Below are 17,740 nucleotides of genomic sequence, written 5' to 3' on the forward strand. Positions count from 1 at the left end.
GCTGAAAAAAAAACACCTGAAGATGGGATATGGAGTATAAACTGCTCAGGACAATTTCAATGTGGCTAGCTAAGATGATCCAGCCTCAAGACTACTCTAGCCAGGATTTTAAATAAACCCTGCATTTTCCCGTTACTCAGAGACTGGAGAACAAATGATATGGCTACCTCTCCTAGACTTGACAATTAACCCCATTTTTCTCAGGGTCCCCTAGAGATGCCATTGCCCCCAGACAACATGAAGTAATTTCGAAAACATGACACCCTCATTACAAAGAGATGGGGCAGGTGGCTTTTGGTCATTCAACGGGTTATAAATATTTGTCATTATTTAGGTGGTTTGGTTACAAGTTGTTATTGGTAATGGTCAGGAAAAAAGCTGAACAAAGGAGATTATATTCAGGGATCTCATTCTAAAAAGAAAAAGGGGGTATATAGAAATAGAATAAAAGGGTAGATTGTTGAATCTACTTTTAAATAAAAAACCTACAGGTTTTAAATATTTTACATTGATATGGATTTTTGCATACTGATAAAATCTTAAGGTTAGTTTTGCTAAAACATACTACACATACATTTCTAATCTTGTACAAGGTAGTGTACTTCTACAGCTCATTTACAATGTAATGCAGATTTCTAGACCTTAGATGTTATTATTACAAACTATTTAGGATAATAAAGGAATACAGGTAAATAGTCACCTATTACAATCAAACTTGTCATGTTACGTATGTTTTCAACATCAGATGTATTTTAGACAGGTGGTCTTCAAACACTACAGATATCTACAGAATATGGTATTTAAATGCTTTAATAACATAGATTCTTCTTTATGACAATGAGACAAGTCTGCTCCTGGCAGCACCAATCTCCTTCAGAGAAGACAATGGGCATTGAAGAAACTCCCTCCTCCCTCCCTCCCTCCCTCCCTCCCTCCCTCCCTCCCTTCCTTCCCCCTCCCACTTTTCCTCCCTCTTTCCCTCCCTCTTTTCCCCTCCCTCCCTGTCTTCCCCCAAGTTTCCAATTTTTCAGGAGGTCTTGTCCCTTTCCCCTCTCCAGGGGTTCATGTATGTCTCTCTTAGGTTCCTCCTTGTTTCTGAGCTTCTCTGGGGTTGTGGATTGTAGGCTGGTTATCCTTTGCTCTATGTCTAATATCCACTTATGAGAGAGTATGTACCACGTTTTTCTTTTTGTGTCTGGGTTGCCTCACCCAGGATGGTTTCTTCTAGTTCTATCTATTTGCTGGCAAATTTCAAGATTTCATTGTTTTGTTTTGTTCTCTTTTTTTTCTGCTGAGTAGTACACCATTGTGCAAATGTACCACATTTTCTTTATCTATTCTTCTGTTGAGGGGCATCTAGGTTACTTCCAGGTTCTGGTTATTACAAATAATGTAGCTATATGAATGTATATCCTTTGGGTATATGCCTAAGAGTGGAATTGCTGGAACTTGAGGTAGACTGATTCCCATTTTCCTGGGAAACTGCCATACTGATTTCCAAGGTGGCTGTACAAGTTTGCACTCCCACCAGCAATGGAGGAGTGTTTCCCTTTCCCCACATCCTCTTCAGCATAAACTTTCATTGGTGTTTTTATTTTAGCCATTCTAACAGGTATATGATGAAATCTCAGAGTTGTTTTGATTTGCATTTCCCTGATGGCTAAGGATGTTGAGCAATTTCTTAGGTGTCTTTCAGCCATTTGAGATTCCTCTATTGAGAATTCTCTATTTAGTTCTGTACCCCATTTTTTAATTGGATTATTTGGTGTTTGGGTGACTGGCTTCTTGAATTCTTTATATATTTTGGAGATCAGCCCTCTGTCAGATGTGGGGTTGCCTTACAGAAGCTTCTTAGTTTCAGGAGGTCCCATTTATTAATTGTAGATCTCAGTGTCTGTGCTACTGGTCTTATGTTCAGGAAGTGGACTCCTGTGTGTAGCTAGTCCTTTACTTTTCTGATTTTTCAGCTTTTACCTAGATATCTGACTCTGGATTTTTATTATTAAGACTAATTAGGATTAAGCCTCACTTATCCCTAATACTGAAAGATGAGGAGAAACGGAAAACCAAATTAAATCAGAACAATTCTATGAGAATACCTACTAAAAGAAACACAGACTGAAAAATTAAAAAACATAAGGAAGTTAGCAGAGTTAATAAGGAAGAAATCCTAGGATCCATAAAACATTGGGACATATAGGCACACATGCTTTGTTCCAATGGTTTGATCAATGAATTTCAAGGCATCCTGGCAGGCCTGCAAGCAGACCATTAGAGATTGCCACCTTTGCACAGCACCTAAAACTAGATTCAGTCACAGAATACCAGCTGTATACAGTCTTCTAAAACAATTTAATTATAAACTACAAATAGATTTCATTGATTCCTTGAATACTCACAGGCACATGCCTGTACTCTTGTAGATGTAAGCCCAGAACTTGGAATAGCTGAAGAAAGTCATAGACCTGATCAGTTGTCAGCTCTATACACACTCTTGTGTTGGATCCCAGATATGGATGCCCAATAATTATTGAGACAGATCAAGAAACACACTTTACAGGATCTCAAGCCCAGAAGTGGTCCCAGACTATGGGCATATAATGGGACTTCATCAAGCATATAACCCATCTGCACCTGGAAATACAGAAATGTGAAGTGGACTACTTAAAACCAAGTTGTTACAACTCAAAGACACCCCTTGACAAATGCTATTGAAATTGCATACTGAGTTAAATACTAGACCAAGATTGAATAGAGCCTTTCCCTTAGAAGAAGCTATTAAATCAGACTTAGACATAGAACAACAACCCGATACTTCCTGACCAGGCAGAATAATTCCCCATAAATGTGTTTACAGGGACAGAAATACTAGAGACTTAAAGGAGACAGAAGTCGTGGCACCCAGAACAGGCAATGCAATCTGGACCACAGATGAGAAGAGATATCTGAACCTTGGAAAATTAGATGACCTACAAGAACAGGACCTGATCCAATACATTGGGTTTATACTTTCATTAGGATAGTGAGAGTTTTAGGATTAGCTTACTCAGGACTGGTACTAACTGGACATTATACCATCTAACCAGACAGAGAGGGAAATAGCACATGGCAAGGCAGAGCCATAACGAACTATACTCTGTGCCTCATAGAAACTTTAACAAGAAAATAAAAAAGAACATAGAATTACATTCATCTGCTGGGCCATGGCACTCAGGACATTGCTCCTGGGACTCCTCCTGTTAAATTCTATAAGCTTAACATTACCCAACAAGTCAAGCTCAGGATCCTTGATAATACTATCACCCATATGACCATCACCAACACCATCAAGCTTGCTACAAGCAGAGACATCGTCATCATCAACAACCACAACAGGGACAATGAATAGAATTACAGTAGAGGCAACCACCATACCAATAGCTACAATAACAAGTAAACTAAGAGTCAAATATGATATTAGTGATTTACGCTATTATACCTTGGCTGGATTCCTATTAGAATGCCAGGAATGCATTCTATGCCAACATGCTCATTATGTATTTGGGAATACAATTTGATACAGCTATTGTGATGAATGGAGGAAGGCTAACATGCACTTTTCACAAATTTTGATAGCCGTAGTCACCAATGACCAAGAGGAAGCAAACAATTTTAAGGGAAGAAACCCACTGACATGGCATTTAATACAGATTTGGAGAAATATCACAGCAGCATCAGTCATCTACAACTTCTACTGCAGAGAAATATCTCTTAAACCATCCTTCTGCCTTACAGTGAAGAACAAATAGAGAGTAACCCTTGAGATGCCAGAAAGGGAAGACTCCCTGTTGGACAGTGCAATAGAATCAAACATGCAATTTCTCTCAGCATTCTTTACCTATATCTATAGCAGATGATGTGGTTGCCACAATGACAGTCTGTGGTTGCCACAATGACAAATCCACAGGGGTGGCCACAGAACCTATCTTGTAGGAAGAAGGGGAACCAGATTAGTTGATATTAATATCAATCACAGTGAATCTATGTAAAGCCATGACATGGGAGAACTGCACCTTCAACTCTGACACTGATAGGAGAACACCATGAAAACATTTCCTCTCTTGGAACACAATACCACCACCATAAAGATTCAAATCTCCAAATTCACTTTTGGATTATACCCATAATTTAATAAAACAAATGTGACTGTATTGTATATGGCTGAATTTCCCAACCTACCATACTATGGTAAGAATGACATATAGTATAACTACCTGATATGGAAAGTAAAAAATTATTCATTTCCATCTATTAATGACCGGCTGGAAATGGAAGCATTGGGAACACAACATTACAGATTTCCATTGGTCTTGACTGATCCACTACTGCAACCTTCAAATCTTATGGACAGAGGGCTGGTCTCCAAACTATACAAAGAACTCAAGAAACTAGAAATCAAACTACCAAATAATCCAATAAAAATGAGGTACAGGTCTAAATAGAGAATTCTCAACAGAACAGTCTCAAATGGTGGAAAGACACTTAAGGAAATGCTCAAAATCCTTAGTTATCAGGGAAATGCAAATCAAAACCACTCTGAGATTCCATCTTGCACTGATCAGAATGGCTAAGATCAAAAAATACCAATGGCAGCTTATGCTAGAGAGGATGTGGAGAAAGGGAAACACTCCTCCATTGCTAGTGGGAGTGCAAACTTGTGCATCCACTGTGGAAATCAGTATGGCAATTTCTCAGAAAATTAGGGATCAACCTACCTCAAGACCCTGCAATACCAATGTTGGGCATATACCTGAAGGAGACACATTCACACCATAAGGATATTTGTTCAACTATGTTAATAGCAACATTATTTGTAATAGCCAGATCATACACACAGCCTAGATGCCCCTCAACTGAAGAATGGATAAAAATGTGGTATATTTACACAATTGAGTACTACTCAGTGATAAGAAACAATGACATCCTAAAATTCACAGGCAAATGGGAAGAACTAGAAAAAAAAAAACATCCTAAATGAGGTAACCCAAAACCAGAAAGACAAATATAGTAAGTACTCACTCATAGTAGATACCAGAAATAAAGCAAAAGATACCCAGCCTACAATCCATAACCCCAGAGAAGCCTGAACCCTTTTCCAGAAACCGATGGAAGCAGATGCTGAAATCCATAACTAGCCAATGGGCCAAGCTCCTGGAATACAATCAAAATGAGGTAGGAGCAAAAATATGAACAAAGGAGTCAAGACCATGATGGGGAAAGCCACAGAATCAGTTGAATCAAGCTAGTGACAGGTCACTGACTCAGGCCTGACAAATGGGGAACCTGTATAAGACCAAACTAAACTCCCTTAATACAGGTGACAGTTTTGTGACTGGGACAATATATGAGGCCACTGGCAGTGGGTCCAAGATCTAACACTAATGCACAAACTGACTTAGTGGAGCCCATTCTATATGGAGAGACACCTTGCTCATCCTAGACATAGAGGCATGGGGGGTGGAGAGGTGCCTTGGTCCTGTCTCAACGAGATGATGGGACAGACTTAGTAGACTTCCTAGGGGAGGCCTTACCCTCTCTGTGGAGGAGATGGGAGGAGGGAGAGTGGGAGGAGAGGAGGGAGGGGGAACTGGGATTGGAATGGAAAAAAAATTAATAAAAGGGGAAAATCATAATGAAGCAATAGTCTTCCCAATACCTGTGGATATACACAACAGAAATAACACACACATTTCCCCCCCCAATTTCAAAACATTGTTTCCTAGTCTGTTGAAATTTCAGCCTTAATTTATACCAGATACTAAGCTGATTACAACAACTCAAGAGTGGACATGATACAATTTGCAACCAGAGAATGCCCTAGAGTCTACAACTCCTTTGTGCCAAGCTATCACATAAAAAGGCAGACCACAGAAACTTACATTGGTAGAAAAATGTAGGTATGGACCTTTCCAAACAGGAACCCTGGAAACACATACACCAATGGCTTCCCTATTATTTCTACCTAATTCTTCCACTACCACAGCTCAAGGAATGGAGCATTGAAGGCTTTGTGGCCCATAAGCCCAGACTCAGTACAGCACATGCAGGGACTCTGCATAAAGGACCCCAATTTGATAAGGTATGCCTTCTTCATAATGTGGAAATCCTGTGAAATCAAAGAAGGCAGCCTAACACCATGTATCACTAGTAGAGGAGGATGGGAAGAAAACAACAAATTCTTCACAGCCCACTACAAGGCAGCATTTGTTAACTCCCCTTCTTCTCTACCAATGGTTACAGAATGCCCATGAAATGACTGTAGCCTGCCTGCAAGATTTATAATTACACCTAGGATCCAGAAGATCCACTTACTTTCAACCTCAAATCATGGCTCCTACCTGAAGAACTCTGCTCTGAGCGTGAATTTAGCAGAATGCCAGTCTTTTACTTCTCAGGAAATAGGTTTGCTGTACGAAACCTTTACATTTGATGGTTGCTGAAGTTTAGTTGGTTGGCTCCTTATTAGGAGCTGACATAGTGTCTCCTGTTCTTTTGAACATCAATGCAGATGTAGCAGATATTAGAATCTTACTGAACAGCATACATGGGTGTTATGGAACTTCCTATCCAGGTTCACAGCCACCTTGCCCCAAAAGAAGCACATGGACACTATATTAATTATGAAACTGTTGGCCGTTGGCTTGGGCTTCTTATTGGCTAGCTCTGTCTTAATTACTAACCCATTTCTATTAGTCTAAGTATTTCCATGTGGTTTTATTTTACTGGAGAAAGGTCTAGGGAACTGTTACTCCTCTGGCATCCTACCTATCGACTGACTCTGCCTACATTTCCCAGAATCCTCCTCCTCTCCAATCCCACCTATCTTGCTTCCCTATTGGCCAACAGTGCTTTATTCATCAACCAATAAGACAAACATATAAGAAGACATTCTCCATCACATGAGTTATTAATGCCTTGTGTGACAAACTAGCTACCACCTACAAACTGATTTACATGCCTTCACCTGGAGCCAAAAGTATTAAATCAATCATTGACAGATACTAACAAATATACTGCTAAAAATGTGAAGAGACTAGCTGTAGGCAACCAGATTTCTCAACATTGTCCGCTACGACTTATTCAGAGGAAAAAAGAAAAGAATGTATCCAAGCAGGACTCACTTTTCAAAGAGTAGAGACAGACTTGTCTCAGCTTTTTTTTTTTTTGCAGGATTTGGAACAGAAATGGAGGTCTATAAGACTCTACCAGAACCAAGGCAAACCTCTTGGTGTGAGCATGGATTCTGCAAAACACATCTACTCCTAGTCTTTATGGACAATGTGGTACCAGGTTATCACACACACTCATTGCCTAAGAAACTTGGGCATGGATTTGTTATACCCACTGATTCTTTCCTATGGACTATTTGGACTAATACAGAGAATGTCTACTACCTGGAGAAGCATGCCATCTGACTCGGGGCCAACACATTTGTGTCCACCCACCCTCTGCCCAATGAGCTCCAAATATCAGAACTGATCCTCCCAGTCTTTCAAAACCAACTCACAGACCTGGCAGTTGAATCTTTTCTGCATGCTCCATGAAAGCCTTCCCAGTCGCCATCTCTAATATCATCATGGACACCTTGGACTCCACTTTTTACTTTGCAGAACCTGGTTGTTTGGTTGTATACAATGCTACTAGAGTTATAGCTCATTCTTCAGGTAAACATGTCCAGGATCTCTACCCTAACATTTGCATAGAGACCTGCTTTTGACTTGGGTACCCTATATAATAATGAACATGAAGATGGCTTGCTAGAAAAGGCTAGGAAACTATTAATGACATTTCTACTGCTCTGTCCTTTAACATGCCACAATTACAACTAATGGATTATGAGATTACTAGGGATATCAAGCCCCTGGGAGGACAGATAGACAGTCCAATACTTATCAGCTGTAATCAGAGCAGACACTATGGCCTAAACCCACAAAGTTGGCAACCTTAAGAAGTGCTTTGAATTTGGGGTGATTGATAGGATGTTTAGATTTGACTATACTTGCTTCACCTCATGGAACTTACTACACTGCATAAAAGAGAGCTTTTGGCCCTTTTGGCATGCAAACTCCTTATGATCATTTTGGGTTTGTTTAACAAACTTGATTTCAGGAAGAACTATGATAATGAGCTCCAGAGACTACTATTGCTCCAGAAAGAAAACACTAGCTATGCATGATTCTGCAAACATCTGTGCAAACTGTGATTGGAGAACCTTCTTCAGAAGATGCTTCATCTCCTCAGTGGCACCCAAAGGTAGGAATATTGTATTCCCAATTCTTGGTTCTACTCCACCAAGAAAATGCCATTTCTGTCTGAAGAGATGGTCTGTATTCATTGGTCTTAGACCAATGATGAACAGACACCTTCAGAAACTTGCAAGACTTCCTGATGCTCTATATCCACCACATGTTTTGCTATATTAGCATATGTAAAACTGAAAAACAACACTGGAAGCTAATTATGAAGCACACTGGACTCTTAGTTGCTCTTTTCATTAATAAAAGAAGAAATACCTGGCTGAGAGCCATGACTCACACGCTCCTATTTGATCAAGTTTGGATGATGCTCAACTATGATGGGCTCAGCTCGAAGTCCAACAGCTCCAACCCTGCTATGCCCCCAATTACTCTACATTTTTATTTGAACCTGATTACATTGCCTTTTATTTCTTAATGTGTTTTTCAGCTTGTCCCATACCAAACCTGGGGAAGTACAAACTTGGAAACATATACATATTCCATAGGATTGTGGAACTCTCCTGTGATGCACTACCACACACTCACTCTACTCTGTTCTGATCATTTTGCTCAACAACCAATCGTATGCTTCGTTGCCTAAGATTTATCATCTTCATTTATTTGTCTATCAGTGATTGGGGTATTCACTGTATGTTTTCTCTTTTTTGTTGTGGTCCTAATTACAACTTGCTGTGAAAATAATGATGTTGAGATTCTTATTTCTGGTTCTCATCAGCACTGTGTACAACACAAGGAACAAGGAATGGAAAGTGATGAACACAGTAAGAAGTGCTTTTTAGACTTGTAAAAATAGCTTAGTCAGGAACCCTATTACAAACAAAGCTGCATCTGATATAATCAGAACCTGTGACATTGCTTAGTCAAGATAACCAGACACATCTCTAGAACTTCACAACACCTATTGGACAGTATAAAAGCAGAGACCAAGCACAATGCAGTATTCTTCACATCTTCAGGACTGCTGGAGAGATAGCATCTTGACCCATCCTGTGGCTGCAGAGTCTCCCTGGATATTCTGACTCTTGAACTGGAGACTACTGTGAGAGAGTGGACCCAACCTTTGGCTAAGATGCACACACACAGGTGAGCAGCCCTAGGGAGATAGGCCTTTTTTTGTTTTGTTTTGTTTTGTTTTTTGTTTTTCGAGACAGGGTTTCTCTGTATAGCTTTGGAGCCTATCCTGGCACTCACTCTGGAGACCAGGCTGGCCTCCAACTCACAGATATCCTCCTGCCTCTGCCTCCCGAGTGCTGGGATTAAAGGTGTGCGCCACCAATGCCGGGGGAGATAGGCTTAGGAGTGTAGTTAGGAACTCAAAGAGTGTGAACCTTGTGTGATAATCCTCAGCATAATAAAATATAACTTTTGTTATACCAACTATGTATACTACTTTCTTGCTTTCAACAAGGTGTCTGCCTTCAAACTCCTGCCTTGGCTTCTGTTACTGATGGGCTGTGACCTCAGAACTGAATCAAGCCACACCCCCTAAGCTGATTTTGGTCACTGTATTATCACAGCAACAGAGAGCAAGCTAGAACATCGGCTACATATTTACTTTTCCATTTTACAGTTAAATAAATTGAAATCTAAAAACATTGTCTTGTTCAAAACCCAGGTGGAGCCGGGCGTGGTGGCACATGCCTTTAATCCCAGCACTCAGCAGGCAAGAGGCACGTGGATCTCAGTGAGTTAGAGGGCAGCCTGGTCTACAGAGTTCCAGGACAGCCAAGGCCGTTACAGAGAAATCCTGCCTCAAAATCAAATAATGCAAATGATCTTTTTGGTAGTCCAATTAAAGATTAAAGCTGGCTTTGGAGTTGGAGTGTGTCTCTCTCCTTCTCTAAACCCAAGCATGCTTGTTAAAGAAAAATAAAAAAATCTCTGTCTCATGTCAGAAGGGCCACCTGATATGGAACAGAAGAAAAACAAATATTTAAGGACTATTGTATTACTACTAATCTCTTTCTTTTTTAAGATTTTATTTATTTATTTATTTATTTATTTATTTATTTATTATGTATACAGTCTTCGGCCTACATGCCAGCAGAGGGTTGAAATATTTAATTTTAAGTTTAGGGTTTATACTTAGGGAAACATCTTTTCTGTTCTTTTGTTCCTGAGACATATCCTCAGAAAGATATAGTTTTCCATGTTTTAAAATCAGTATTTGGGCTTGGAGGTGGGTCTCTAGCTCAGATAGTTGAGTGTCTGGAAGAAAGCCCTGGGCTTGAGTCTCACCAGGTATTGTGGTGCCTGCCTATAATCTCAGGACTTAGAAGTTGAAGGTCATAGCAAATTTGAGACTAGTCTTGGCTAAAAGAGATCCTGTGTCCATAAAAAAATATGGTTTTAATTTGTGCTTTCTCTTATTTTAGTATTTTCCTCCATGCAGTTAAGAGCCATTTTTGTTTTGTTTTATATGAACTTCTATTTTAAATACTGGTTTTATTTATTTTTTTGACACAGGATTATTATTTATTCTTTGTGTATAGCCCTGGCTGTCCTGGAACTAGCTCTGTAGACCAGGCTGGCCTCAAACTCAAAGACACATCTGGCTCTGCCTCTGGAGTGCTGGGATTAAAGGCATGTGCCACCACCACCCAGCCATTAAATACTACTTATTTTTAAATCAAAGGAAGCTCTTGTACTTTAGATATGCTTAGTGTTTTCTACCATATTGGCTAGTAATATTTTGTTTGGTTATTGTTTCTTCATTTTGCCATCTTTCATATTATATTCTCTGCCATGATACTTACATTTTTGGCAGTCAGATATTTTGGTTGTTGCCCGTATTGCTTCCATAGTTTTAATTCATGGCCAGGCATGTTTTTCTCAGACTCATTCTGTGGCTAAATTTAATCACATTTTCTTTTAATTACTAATGTTTTTAAATTATTATTTCTCTTCATTTGAAATTTATCCAAATGTTCAAGTATAAGGAATAAATCAAATATTATCTTCACAGCAAGCAATAAAATTCAGGTTTTGTAAACACAACATTGGATAGAGGCTGGAGAGATGTTTCACTGGTAAGAGCTCTGGTTGCTCATCCAGGGAACCCTGGTTCAATTCCCAGCACTCACATGGCATCTCACACCTGTCTGCAATTCTAGTTCCAGGGGCTCCAACACCCTCTTTTAGGAGTACACTTGGTCTACAGACATACACAGGCAAAACACCCAGGAATCTAGTTGGAATTACTGAAGCTACATACTGTGGGTGAACACAGTAGGTCACCACACTCACTCCCTGCTCCTGAGGCCACAGGACTAACATACGCTCTGCTTGATCAGGTCTGCTTTCCTTTTTTCCTCAGACCTGCTCATCTCCTCTTGCTCTATGACTCTCCCCACCACTCTGGAGAACAAGGGTCTCCTAAGTTCTAACTCTTCATGTTTGTTGGTGCTGGCCTCATGTTTTCTTAGAATGTCTGCCAGTTGGTCTTGGCACAAGGCTTTGCTATCTTTGTTGTTATATGCATCTTCTACCCCCACAAACTTTTCTAACTTTTTACAATAAAAATTCAAACAAGTAGGTAATATATAGATTCATCAATTGCTAATGTTTATCTCTGCTGTGTATCTGCAAGTGTAGGCATCTATCTGTTCACATTTCCCCCTGAGTCAGCTGAAGATAAACTTTAGGATATATATATATTTCGAGACAGGGTTTCTCTGTATAGCTTTGGAGCCTATCCTGGCACTCGCTCTGGAGACCAGGCTGGCCTTGAACTCACAGAGATCCTAGGCAACATTTTTTATTCTTTATACCTAACCATCATTTTCCCAAGAAGAGTAGCCATCATTTACTAGTCTGTGGTATCTCAAATTTCTCCAGCTGTTGCTTCACTTCACATTTTTTTTTTTTTGTGGCCTTTAATAGCTATTTTTGCTTGGTTGGTTGGTTTTTTGAGACACAGTTTCTCTGGGTAACCCTGGCTGTCCTGGAACTTGCTCTGTAGACCAGGCTGGCCTTGAATTCAGAGATCTGCCTACCTCTGCATCCCAAGCATTGGGATTAAAGGTATGTGCCACCACTATCCCAAAGTATTTTTAAAAATTGTTCTTAATTTAGTTTTTGTGTTAAAATAAAATTACATTTATTTTTTTAAAATTCACTTTTTGGTGTATAATTCTCTGAGTTTTAACAAATATATTCACAATGTAACTATAAACAACATATAGAAAGCTCCCACTATTTAAAAAAAAAAACCTTGTGCTAACACTTAGTATTTACTGTTTTTTATTTTGTTTTGTTTTTTGCCTTATTACTTCATCCTTCCCTGAAAACACACAAATAAAATTGAACAGTAAGCAGCCATTGGAGTCTGGCTTCTTCTCCTTAGCAAAATACATTTAAGATTTATCCAAATTGTTGCATATATGGTCCCTTAGTTTTTATTGCTGAATAGACTTCATCATTTGGGTACACCAGTTTCTGTATCTCTGCACCCATTGAAAGGTCTCCTCTGTTTTATTTTCTCCAGCTTTAAGTGGTCTGTAGGTCTAATAAGGAGGATGCAAAGTTTGCCTGCCCCCTGAGAGGAAGGGGAAAGGGAAGGGAAACCTGGCTAAGATTTATGTCTCTGGGCAACGTGTGCAAGAAGCTGTAACCAGGATCCTTCACTTCTCATCCTTTAGGCGCTGTCAAAAGTTGGAGTATTAGAGGATCTCGGGAATCAAGCTAGCGGGAACATGAGCCCTTGACTGAAGAAGGGATCCGAGTAATGTTTGAGAAGATTGCAAAATACATCGGGGAGAATCTACAGCTTCTGGTGGGCAGGCCCGATGGCACCTACTGTTTCCGGCTGCACAACGACAGAGTGTACTATGTAAGTGAGATGATCCTGAAGCTGGCCGCCAACATCTCCGGGGATAAACTAGTGTCACTGGGGACGTGTTTTAGGAAGTTTACCAAGACCCACAAGTTCCGGTTGCACGTTACCCATCTCGAGTACCTTGCACCCTATGCTAAGTACAAAGTGTGTATAAAGCCTGGAGCAGAGCAGTCCTTCTTGTATGGCAACCATGTGTTGAAATCTGGCTGGGTCGAATCACTGAAAATAGTACTAGGGAGTAGTGGTTTACTCCACAGCAGACATTCCTTTGGGTTTTGGGGTGGCAGCAAAGTCTACTCAAGACTGCAGAAAAGTGGACCCCATGGCAATTGTTGTGTTTCATTGAGCAGGCATTAGAGAATATGGACAGTATGAAGAGACATTATGGGCATCCCAAGAACTTTTTGCTGTATGAGAGGACTTAGCTTTGTTTCCTGTGTGTGCAGACTTCATGTCAAATTTGGATAACACTGATATATGCAACTTGCATTCTTACTCAACAGAAATGGCTCAAAAATAGGGTTTCAGGTGGTCTAGAGGCAAAAGCAGGTGGATCACAAGTATAGGGGGCTATTTGGGCAAGTTTAAGGCTAGCCTGCTAGTGAGCCCCCTGTCTCAAAAATCTAAAACAAACCAAAACATGTCAAGTATTTGTGTGAGTAAATAGTGTTTCTATTCTCTATCTGTATCTCTTTGTTTGAATCAGCAGACTTGTTCTGATAACGAGCTCTAAGTTACTGCACTGAGGACAGGAGCAATTTTACTGTATCTGTGCTAACGCTTTTCCAGGCTAGTAATAGAATAGCAGACTAATGGTGTTGTTTTATTAATACCATTAAAGATAGAAACAGCCATATAAGGATAGTAGGCTATCCCTATGATTTACAAATGGAATTTAGTAAAAATAATAGATGGAACTAAAAAAAATGGAGTATTAATCATAAGTGAGCAATGTAGCAAATGAATAGAAGTCTGTCCTGAGTAAAGTCAGGAATCATCAGAACAGGTCTGACAAATATTCTGGAAGCAACTGTTTGTAAGAATACTTAAAAATTAATTTAATTTAAAAATATTAAAAATGTGAAAACTACTACGAATCATATTACCTAGAAATGTTCACAAGGTGAAGGCATTTTTTTTTCAGCTAGCACAGATCCACATCTAACAGGTTTATAGTCTGCTCTACACATTCTGGCTCCTTTCCTACATTTGTTTTGAAATTATCTCTAAAAACTATGCACATGAACTATTTTGCTTTAAAAATGTACCATTACTATACCTACATCTCATACATGCATGCATCTTAAGTTGTAACTTAATATAAAATCTTGGATATGATTCAGGTTATGCTATTTTCAAAGATGTACTCTACTGTTTTAATGGCTTCTGAGTATCCCACTAAGTGGATGTGCCGTCAGTTGACAAAAGGATATTTGGGTGATGTCTAAGTTTCTATTTGTGAGTTTCACTGAGATTTAATTCACATACCACAAAAATTTACTCACTTGGTTTATTCATCATTATATAACTATTGCAATTACAAACATTTTTTTATCCACTTGCAAAGATTTCCCATACATTCTAATTATCTCACCTCTGTCTGTCTATCTATCATCCATATATATGAACACACACACACATACACACACACATACACACACACACACACACACACACACACACACACACACACACACACACACATTTAGACCAATTCTGGACACCACATACATGGGATCCTGAAATTTATCATCGTCAGTTATTGGCTTCTTTCACTGAACATGGCTCGGCCATTAAAGGCTAGACTCAACCAAAAATGTAAGAGGATTTTGTTTGTTTTGTTTTTGTTTTTGTGTTTGTTTTGTTTTGTTTTCAAATGAGGATGATCATAAATCCCTGGTCTTGCAGCCCCTACCTCTCAAGGTTTGGGGATTACAGAAGTGTGCCACCATGCCCAGCTTCTCTTCTGTGGCAAAATAAAATGAAATAAAACCAAAGAAGATTTGATCAGAATTGAGATGATACTTTTGGTTGTCCTGTAACTTTAGCTTCTTTTATCCAAGAATAGTCCTCCAAGTTTTTTCCCATTATTTACATTTCAATGATGCATAACCTCGTTGCTTTCTTGTTACTTCAACTAACTTTTGGTGAGAATGGGTAGCCAGTACTCTTTTAGGATCTGCGTGTCTAAGCCCCTATGCTGCAGTTACAAGCACTGGCCCTGTGCTCAAGTTTTTATGTGGATGCAGGACATTCAAATCCAAGTCTTCATGATTGCATAGCAAGCACTGTTACCCATCGAGCCTTATCCCCAGCCTCCAAGTGAGTGCCAGGCTTTATGGACCTCTGTATCTCCAGCGCCACCACACTTGGAGTTTTTGTTTTCTGTTTAACATAGATTCTAGGGATGGAAATCAAGCAATTCACTGAGCTACATATTCAACCCTATGCAGTATTTTCTTTAAGAGGTGTGTATATGTGTGGTGTGGGTGTGGGATGTATTGTGTAGGTGCACTCAGGTGGAGGTTAGAGGTGTGTGTGTGTGTGTGTGTGTGTGTGTGTGTGTGTGTGTGTGTGTAGGACCAAAATTTGAAGTCATGTGCTTCCTGGAACACTCCTCATCTTGTTCATTAAAGCAAGGTCGCCCAATTAAGCCCAGAGTTCACCAATACCCATCCCATCCTTCTAAGCATTGGAATCACTGGCACGGCAACCATGCCCACCCAGCCTTTAAGTAGTTTCTGGGTTCACAAACTCCAGTCCCCACCCTTGTGGTCAGTATGGTAAGCTCTTAGTCATCTTCCCAGCCTCTAGACATGCTAATATTAATCAGTTCCTTGAGACGGTGACTTCTAGATGGCCACATAATCTGTGAGAGTGACATCAGCATTACCGGGATATCTTTTTATCTCATTATTTTAGTATATTTATGACATTCACCCTGATCAATTACAGAACTGGACTGAGTTTCTATTTTTTCTACATTGATTGGCATTGTTTAGGTAAATAGTTTTCCTTAATTAACAGGTTTAACCTCAGTTTCTCAAAAAACACATTCTTAAATCATCCTTTCTGTTAATTGGCAAGTATAATAATTCCCTCTAAAGACACTAAATGATTTGGAAATGTTTTGCCTTAAAGCTACACAATTTAACTAAATATAATATGCCTCCACAGAGAGTAATCAATACTCTCTTTCCTGGCATATACTTTACCCCTTAGCCCATAGATTCAATTACACTATTCCTGTTTTCTTAAATTTCTTTACTGTTCCCACTTATTTGCTCCATAATTTTCAGAAATACTACAATATGTTTGCTGTTCTAACTTTCTTCTGTAGCCATCATCTCTTTAATTGTCTTTATTTACTTGACTTTCTCCCTGTATTCCCTCTGGCGGTTTCCACCATTCTGGTAATTGTATTTCCAGTTTTTTGTTGTTTCAAGCGTACCCGTTTGATGTGTAATTGGTTTGTACTTTTGGACCATTGTTTTTATTATTAGAGAGGCAGGGTCTCACCACATATGGTCTTAGAATTTCTGATCTTCTTTCCTCAAATTTATGAGTGTCAATTTAGATTTTTTTTTAAAGCTTGGTTTTCCTTTTATTTCTAAACTCTTGATATTTTTACATTCATATTGTAACTAAGTTCTTTGATAGAGATCTGTGTCCTTGACAGTTTCTTCACACTAGAGTTTGTATTCTGCACATAATGTACCTTTGGGGGTTTTAGTTTGCTTCTGCGGTGCCTGTTCTTTCCATCTTGCTAATGTTTGATGAAGGCAGTTCTTCCTAGAGCATTTCTTTCTCATACCTTATGATTCAATTCTTCCTGCCATTCTTTCTACTTTATCTGAAAATGACTTAATTTTTTAAAATACGTGTGTGTGTGTGTGTGTGTGTGTGTGTGTGTGTGTGTGTGTGTGTGTTTAGGTGAGAGAGCAATTTTCCAGAATTGGATCTCTCCTTTTACCATGTGGTCCCAGCAACTGAATTTAGGTCATTACCCTTGGTGGCAATCACCTTTAGCCATTGAGCCATCTGGCCCAATGAGATAGTTTTTGAGGTAAAATTTAGTAGCTGGCTATTAATTTTAATTTTTATTTTTTTTTTATCTTATGAGTAGGGGTGTTTAGCCTATATGTGTATCTCTCTAAGGGTTTCTGTTACTGTGATAAAGTACCATGACCAAAGCAACTTGAGAAGGAAGGAGTTTATTTCCATTACAATTCTCAGGTCACACTTCATCACAGAGAAAAATCAGGGTAGGAATTTGAGTCAGGAACTGAAACGGAGGCCATAGAGGAATGCTGTTTACTGGTTTGCTTCTCATGGCTTGCTCAGTCTGTTTTATTTATTTATTCATTTGAAGCAGGGTCTCATTCTGTAGCTCTGGCTGTCCTGGAACTCATTATGTAGACCAAACTGGGCTCAAACTCACAGAGATTTGCTTCCCTCTGCCTTTTCTGGGATCAAAGGCATAGAGCTCCCAGAACCACCAGACCAGGAGTGACACTGCCAACAGTAGCCTGGGGCCTCCCAGATCAATTGTCAATAAGGAAGTGCCCAACAGGATAATCTGGTGGGGGATATTTTCTCAATCCAG

General features: G+C 39.4%; 1 protein-coding gene across 1 annotated transcript; it reads left to right on the forward strand.

Annotated features, from left to right (window-relative positions):
* The first annotated feature begins 13,023 nt into the window (after positions 1-13,023).
* On the forward strand, positions 13,024-13,480 carry LOC100767376 (60S ribosome subunit biogenesis protein NIP7 homolog). The gene is made up of 2 exons (XM_027387734.2): positions 13,024-13,282; positions 13,395-13,480. The coding sequence occupies exons 1-2, from the start codon at positions 13,024-13,026 to the stop codon at positions 13,478-13,480; spliced, it is 345 nt and encodes a 114-aa protein (XP_027243535.1).
* Positions 13,481-17,740: the final 4,260 nt, after the last annotated feature.

This window comes from Cricetulus griseus (genome assembly GCF_003668045.3).
Source record: "Cricetulus griseus strain 17A/GY chromosome 1 unlocalized genomic scaffold, alternate assembly CriGri-PICRH-1.0 chr1_1, whole genome shotgun sequence".
Lineage (NCBI taxonomy): Eukaryota > Metazoa > Chordata > Mammalia > Rodentia > Cricetidae > Cricetulus > Cricetulus griseus.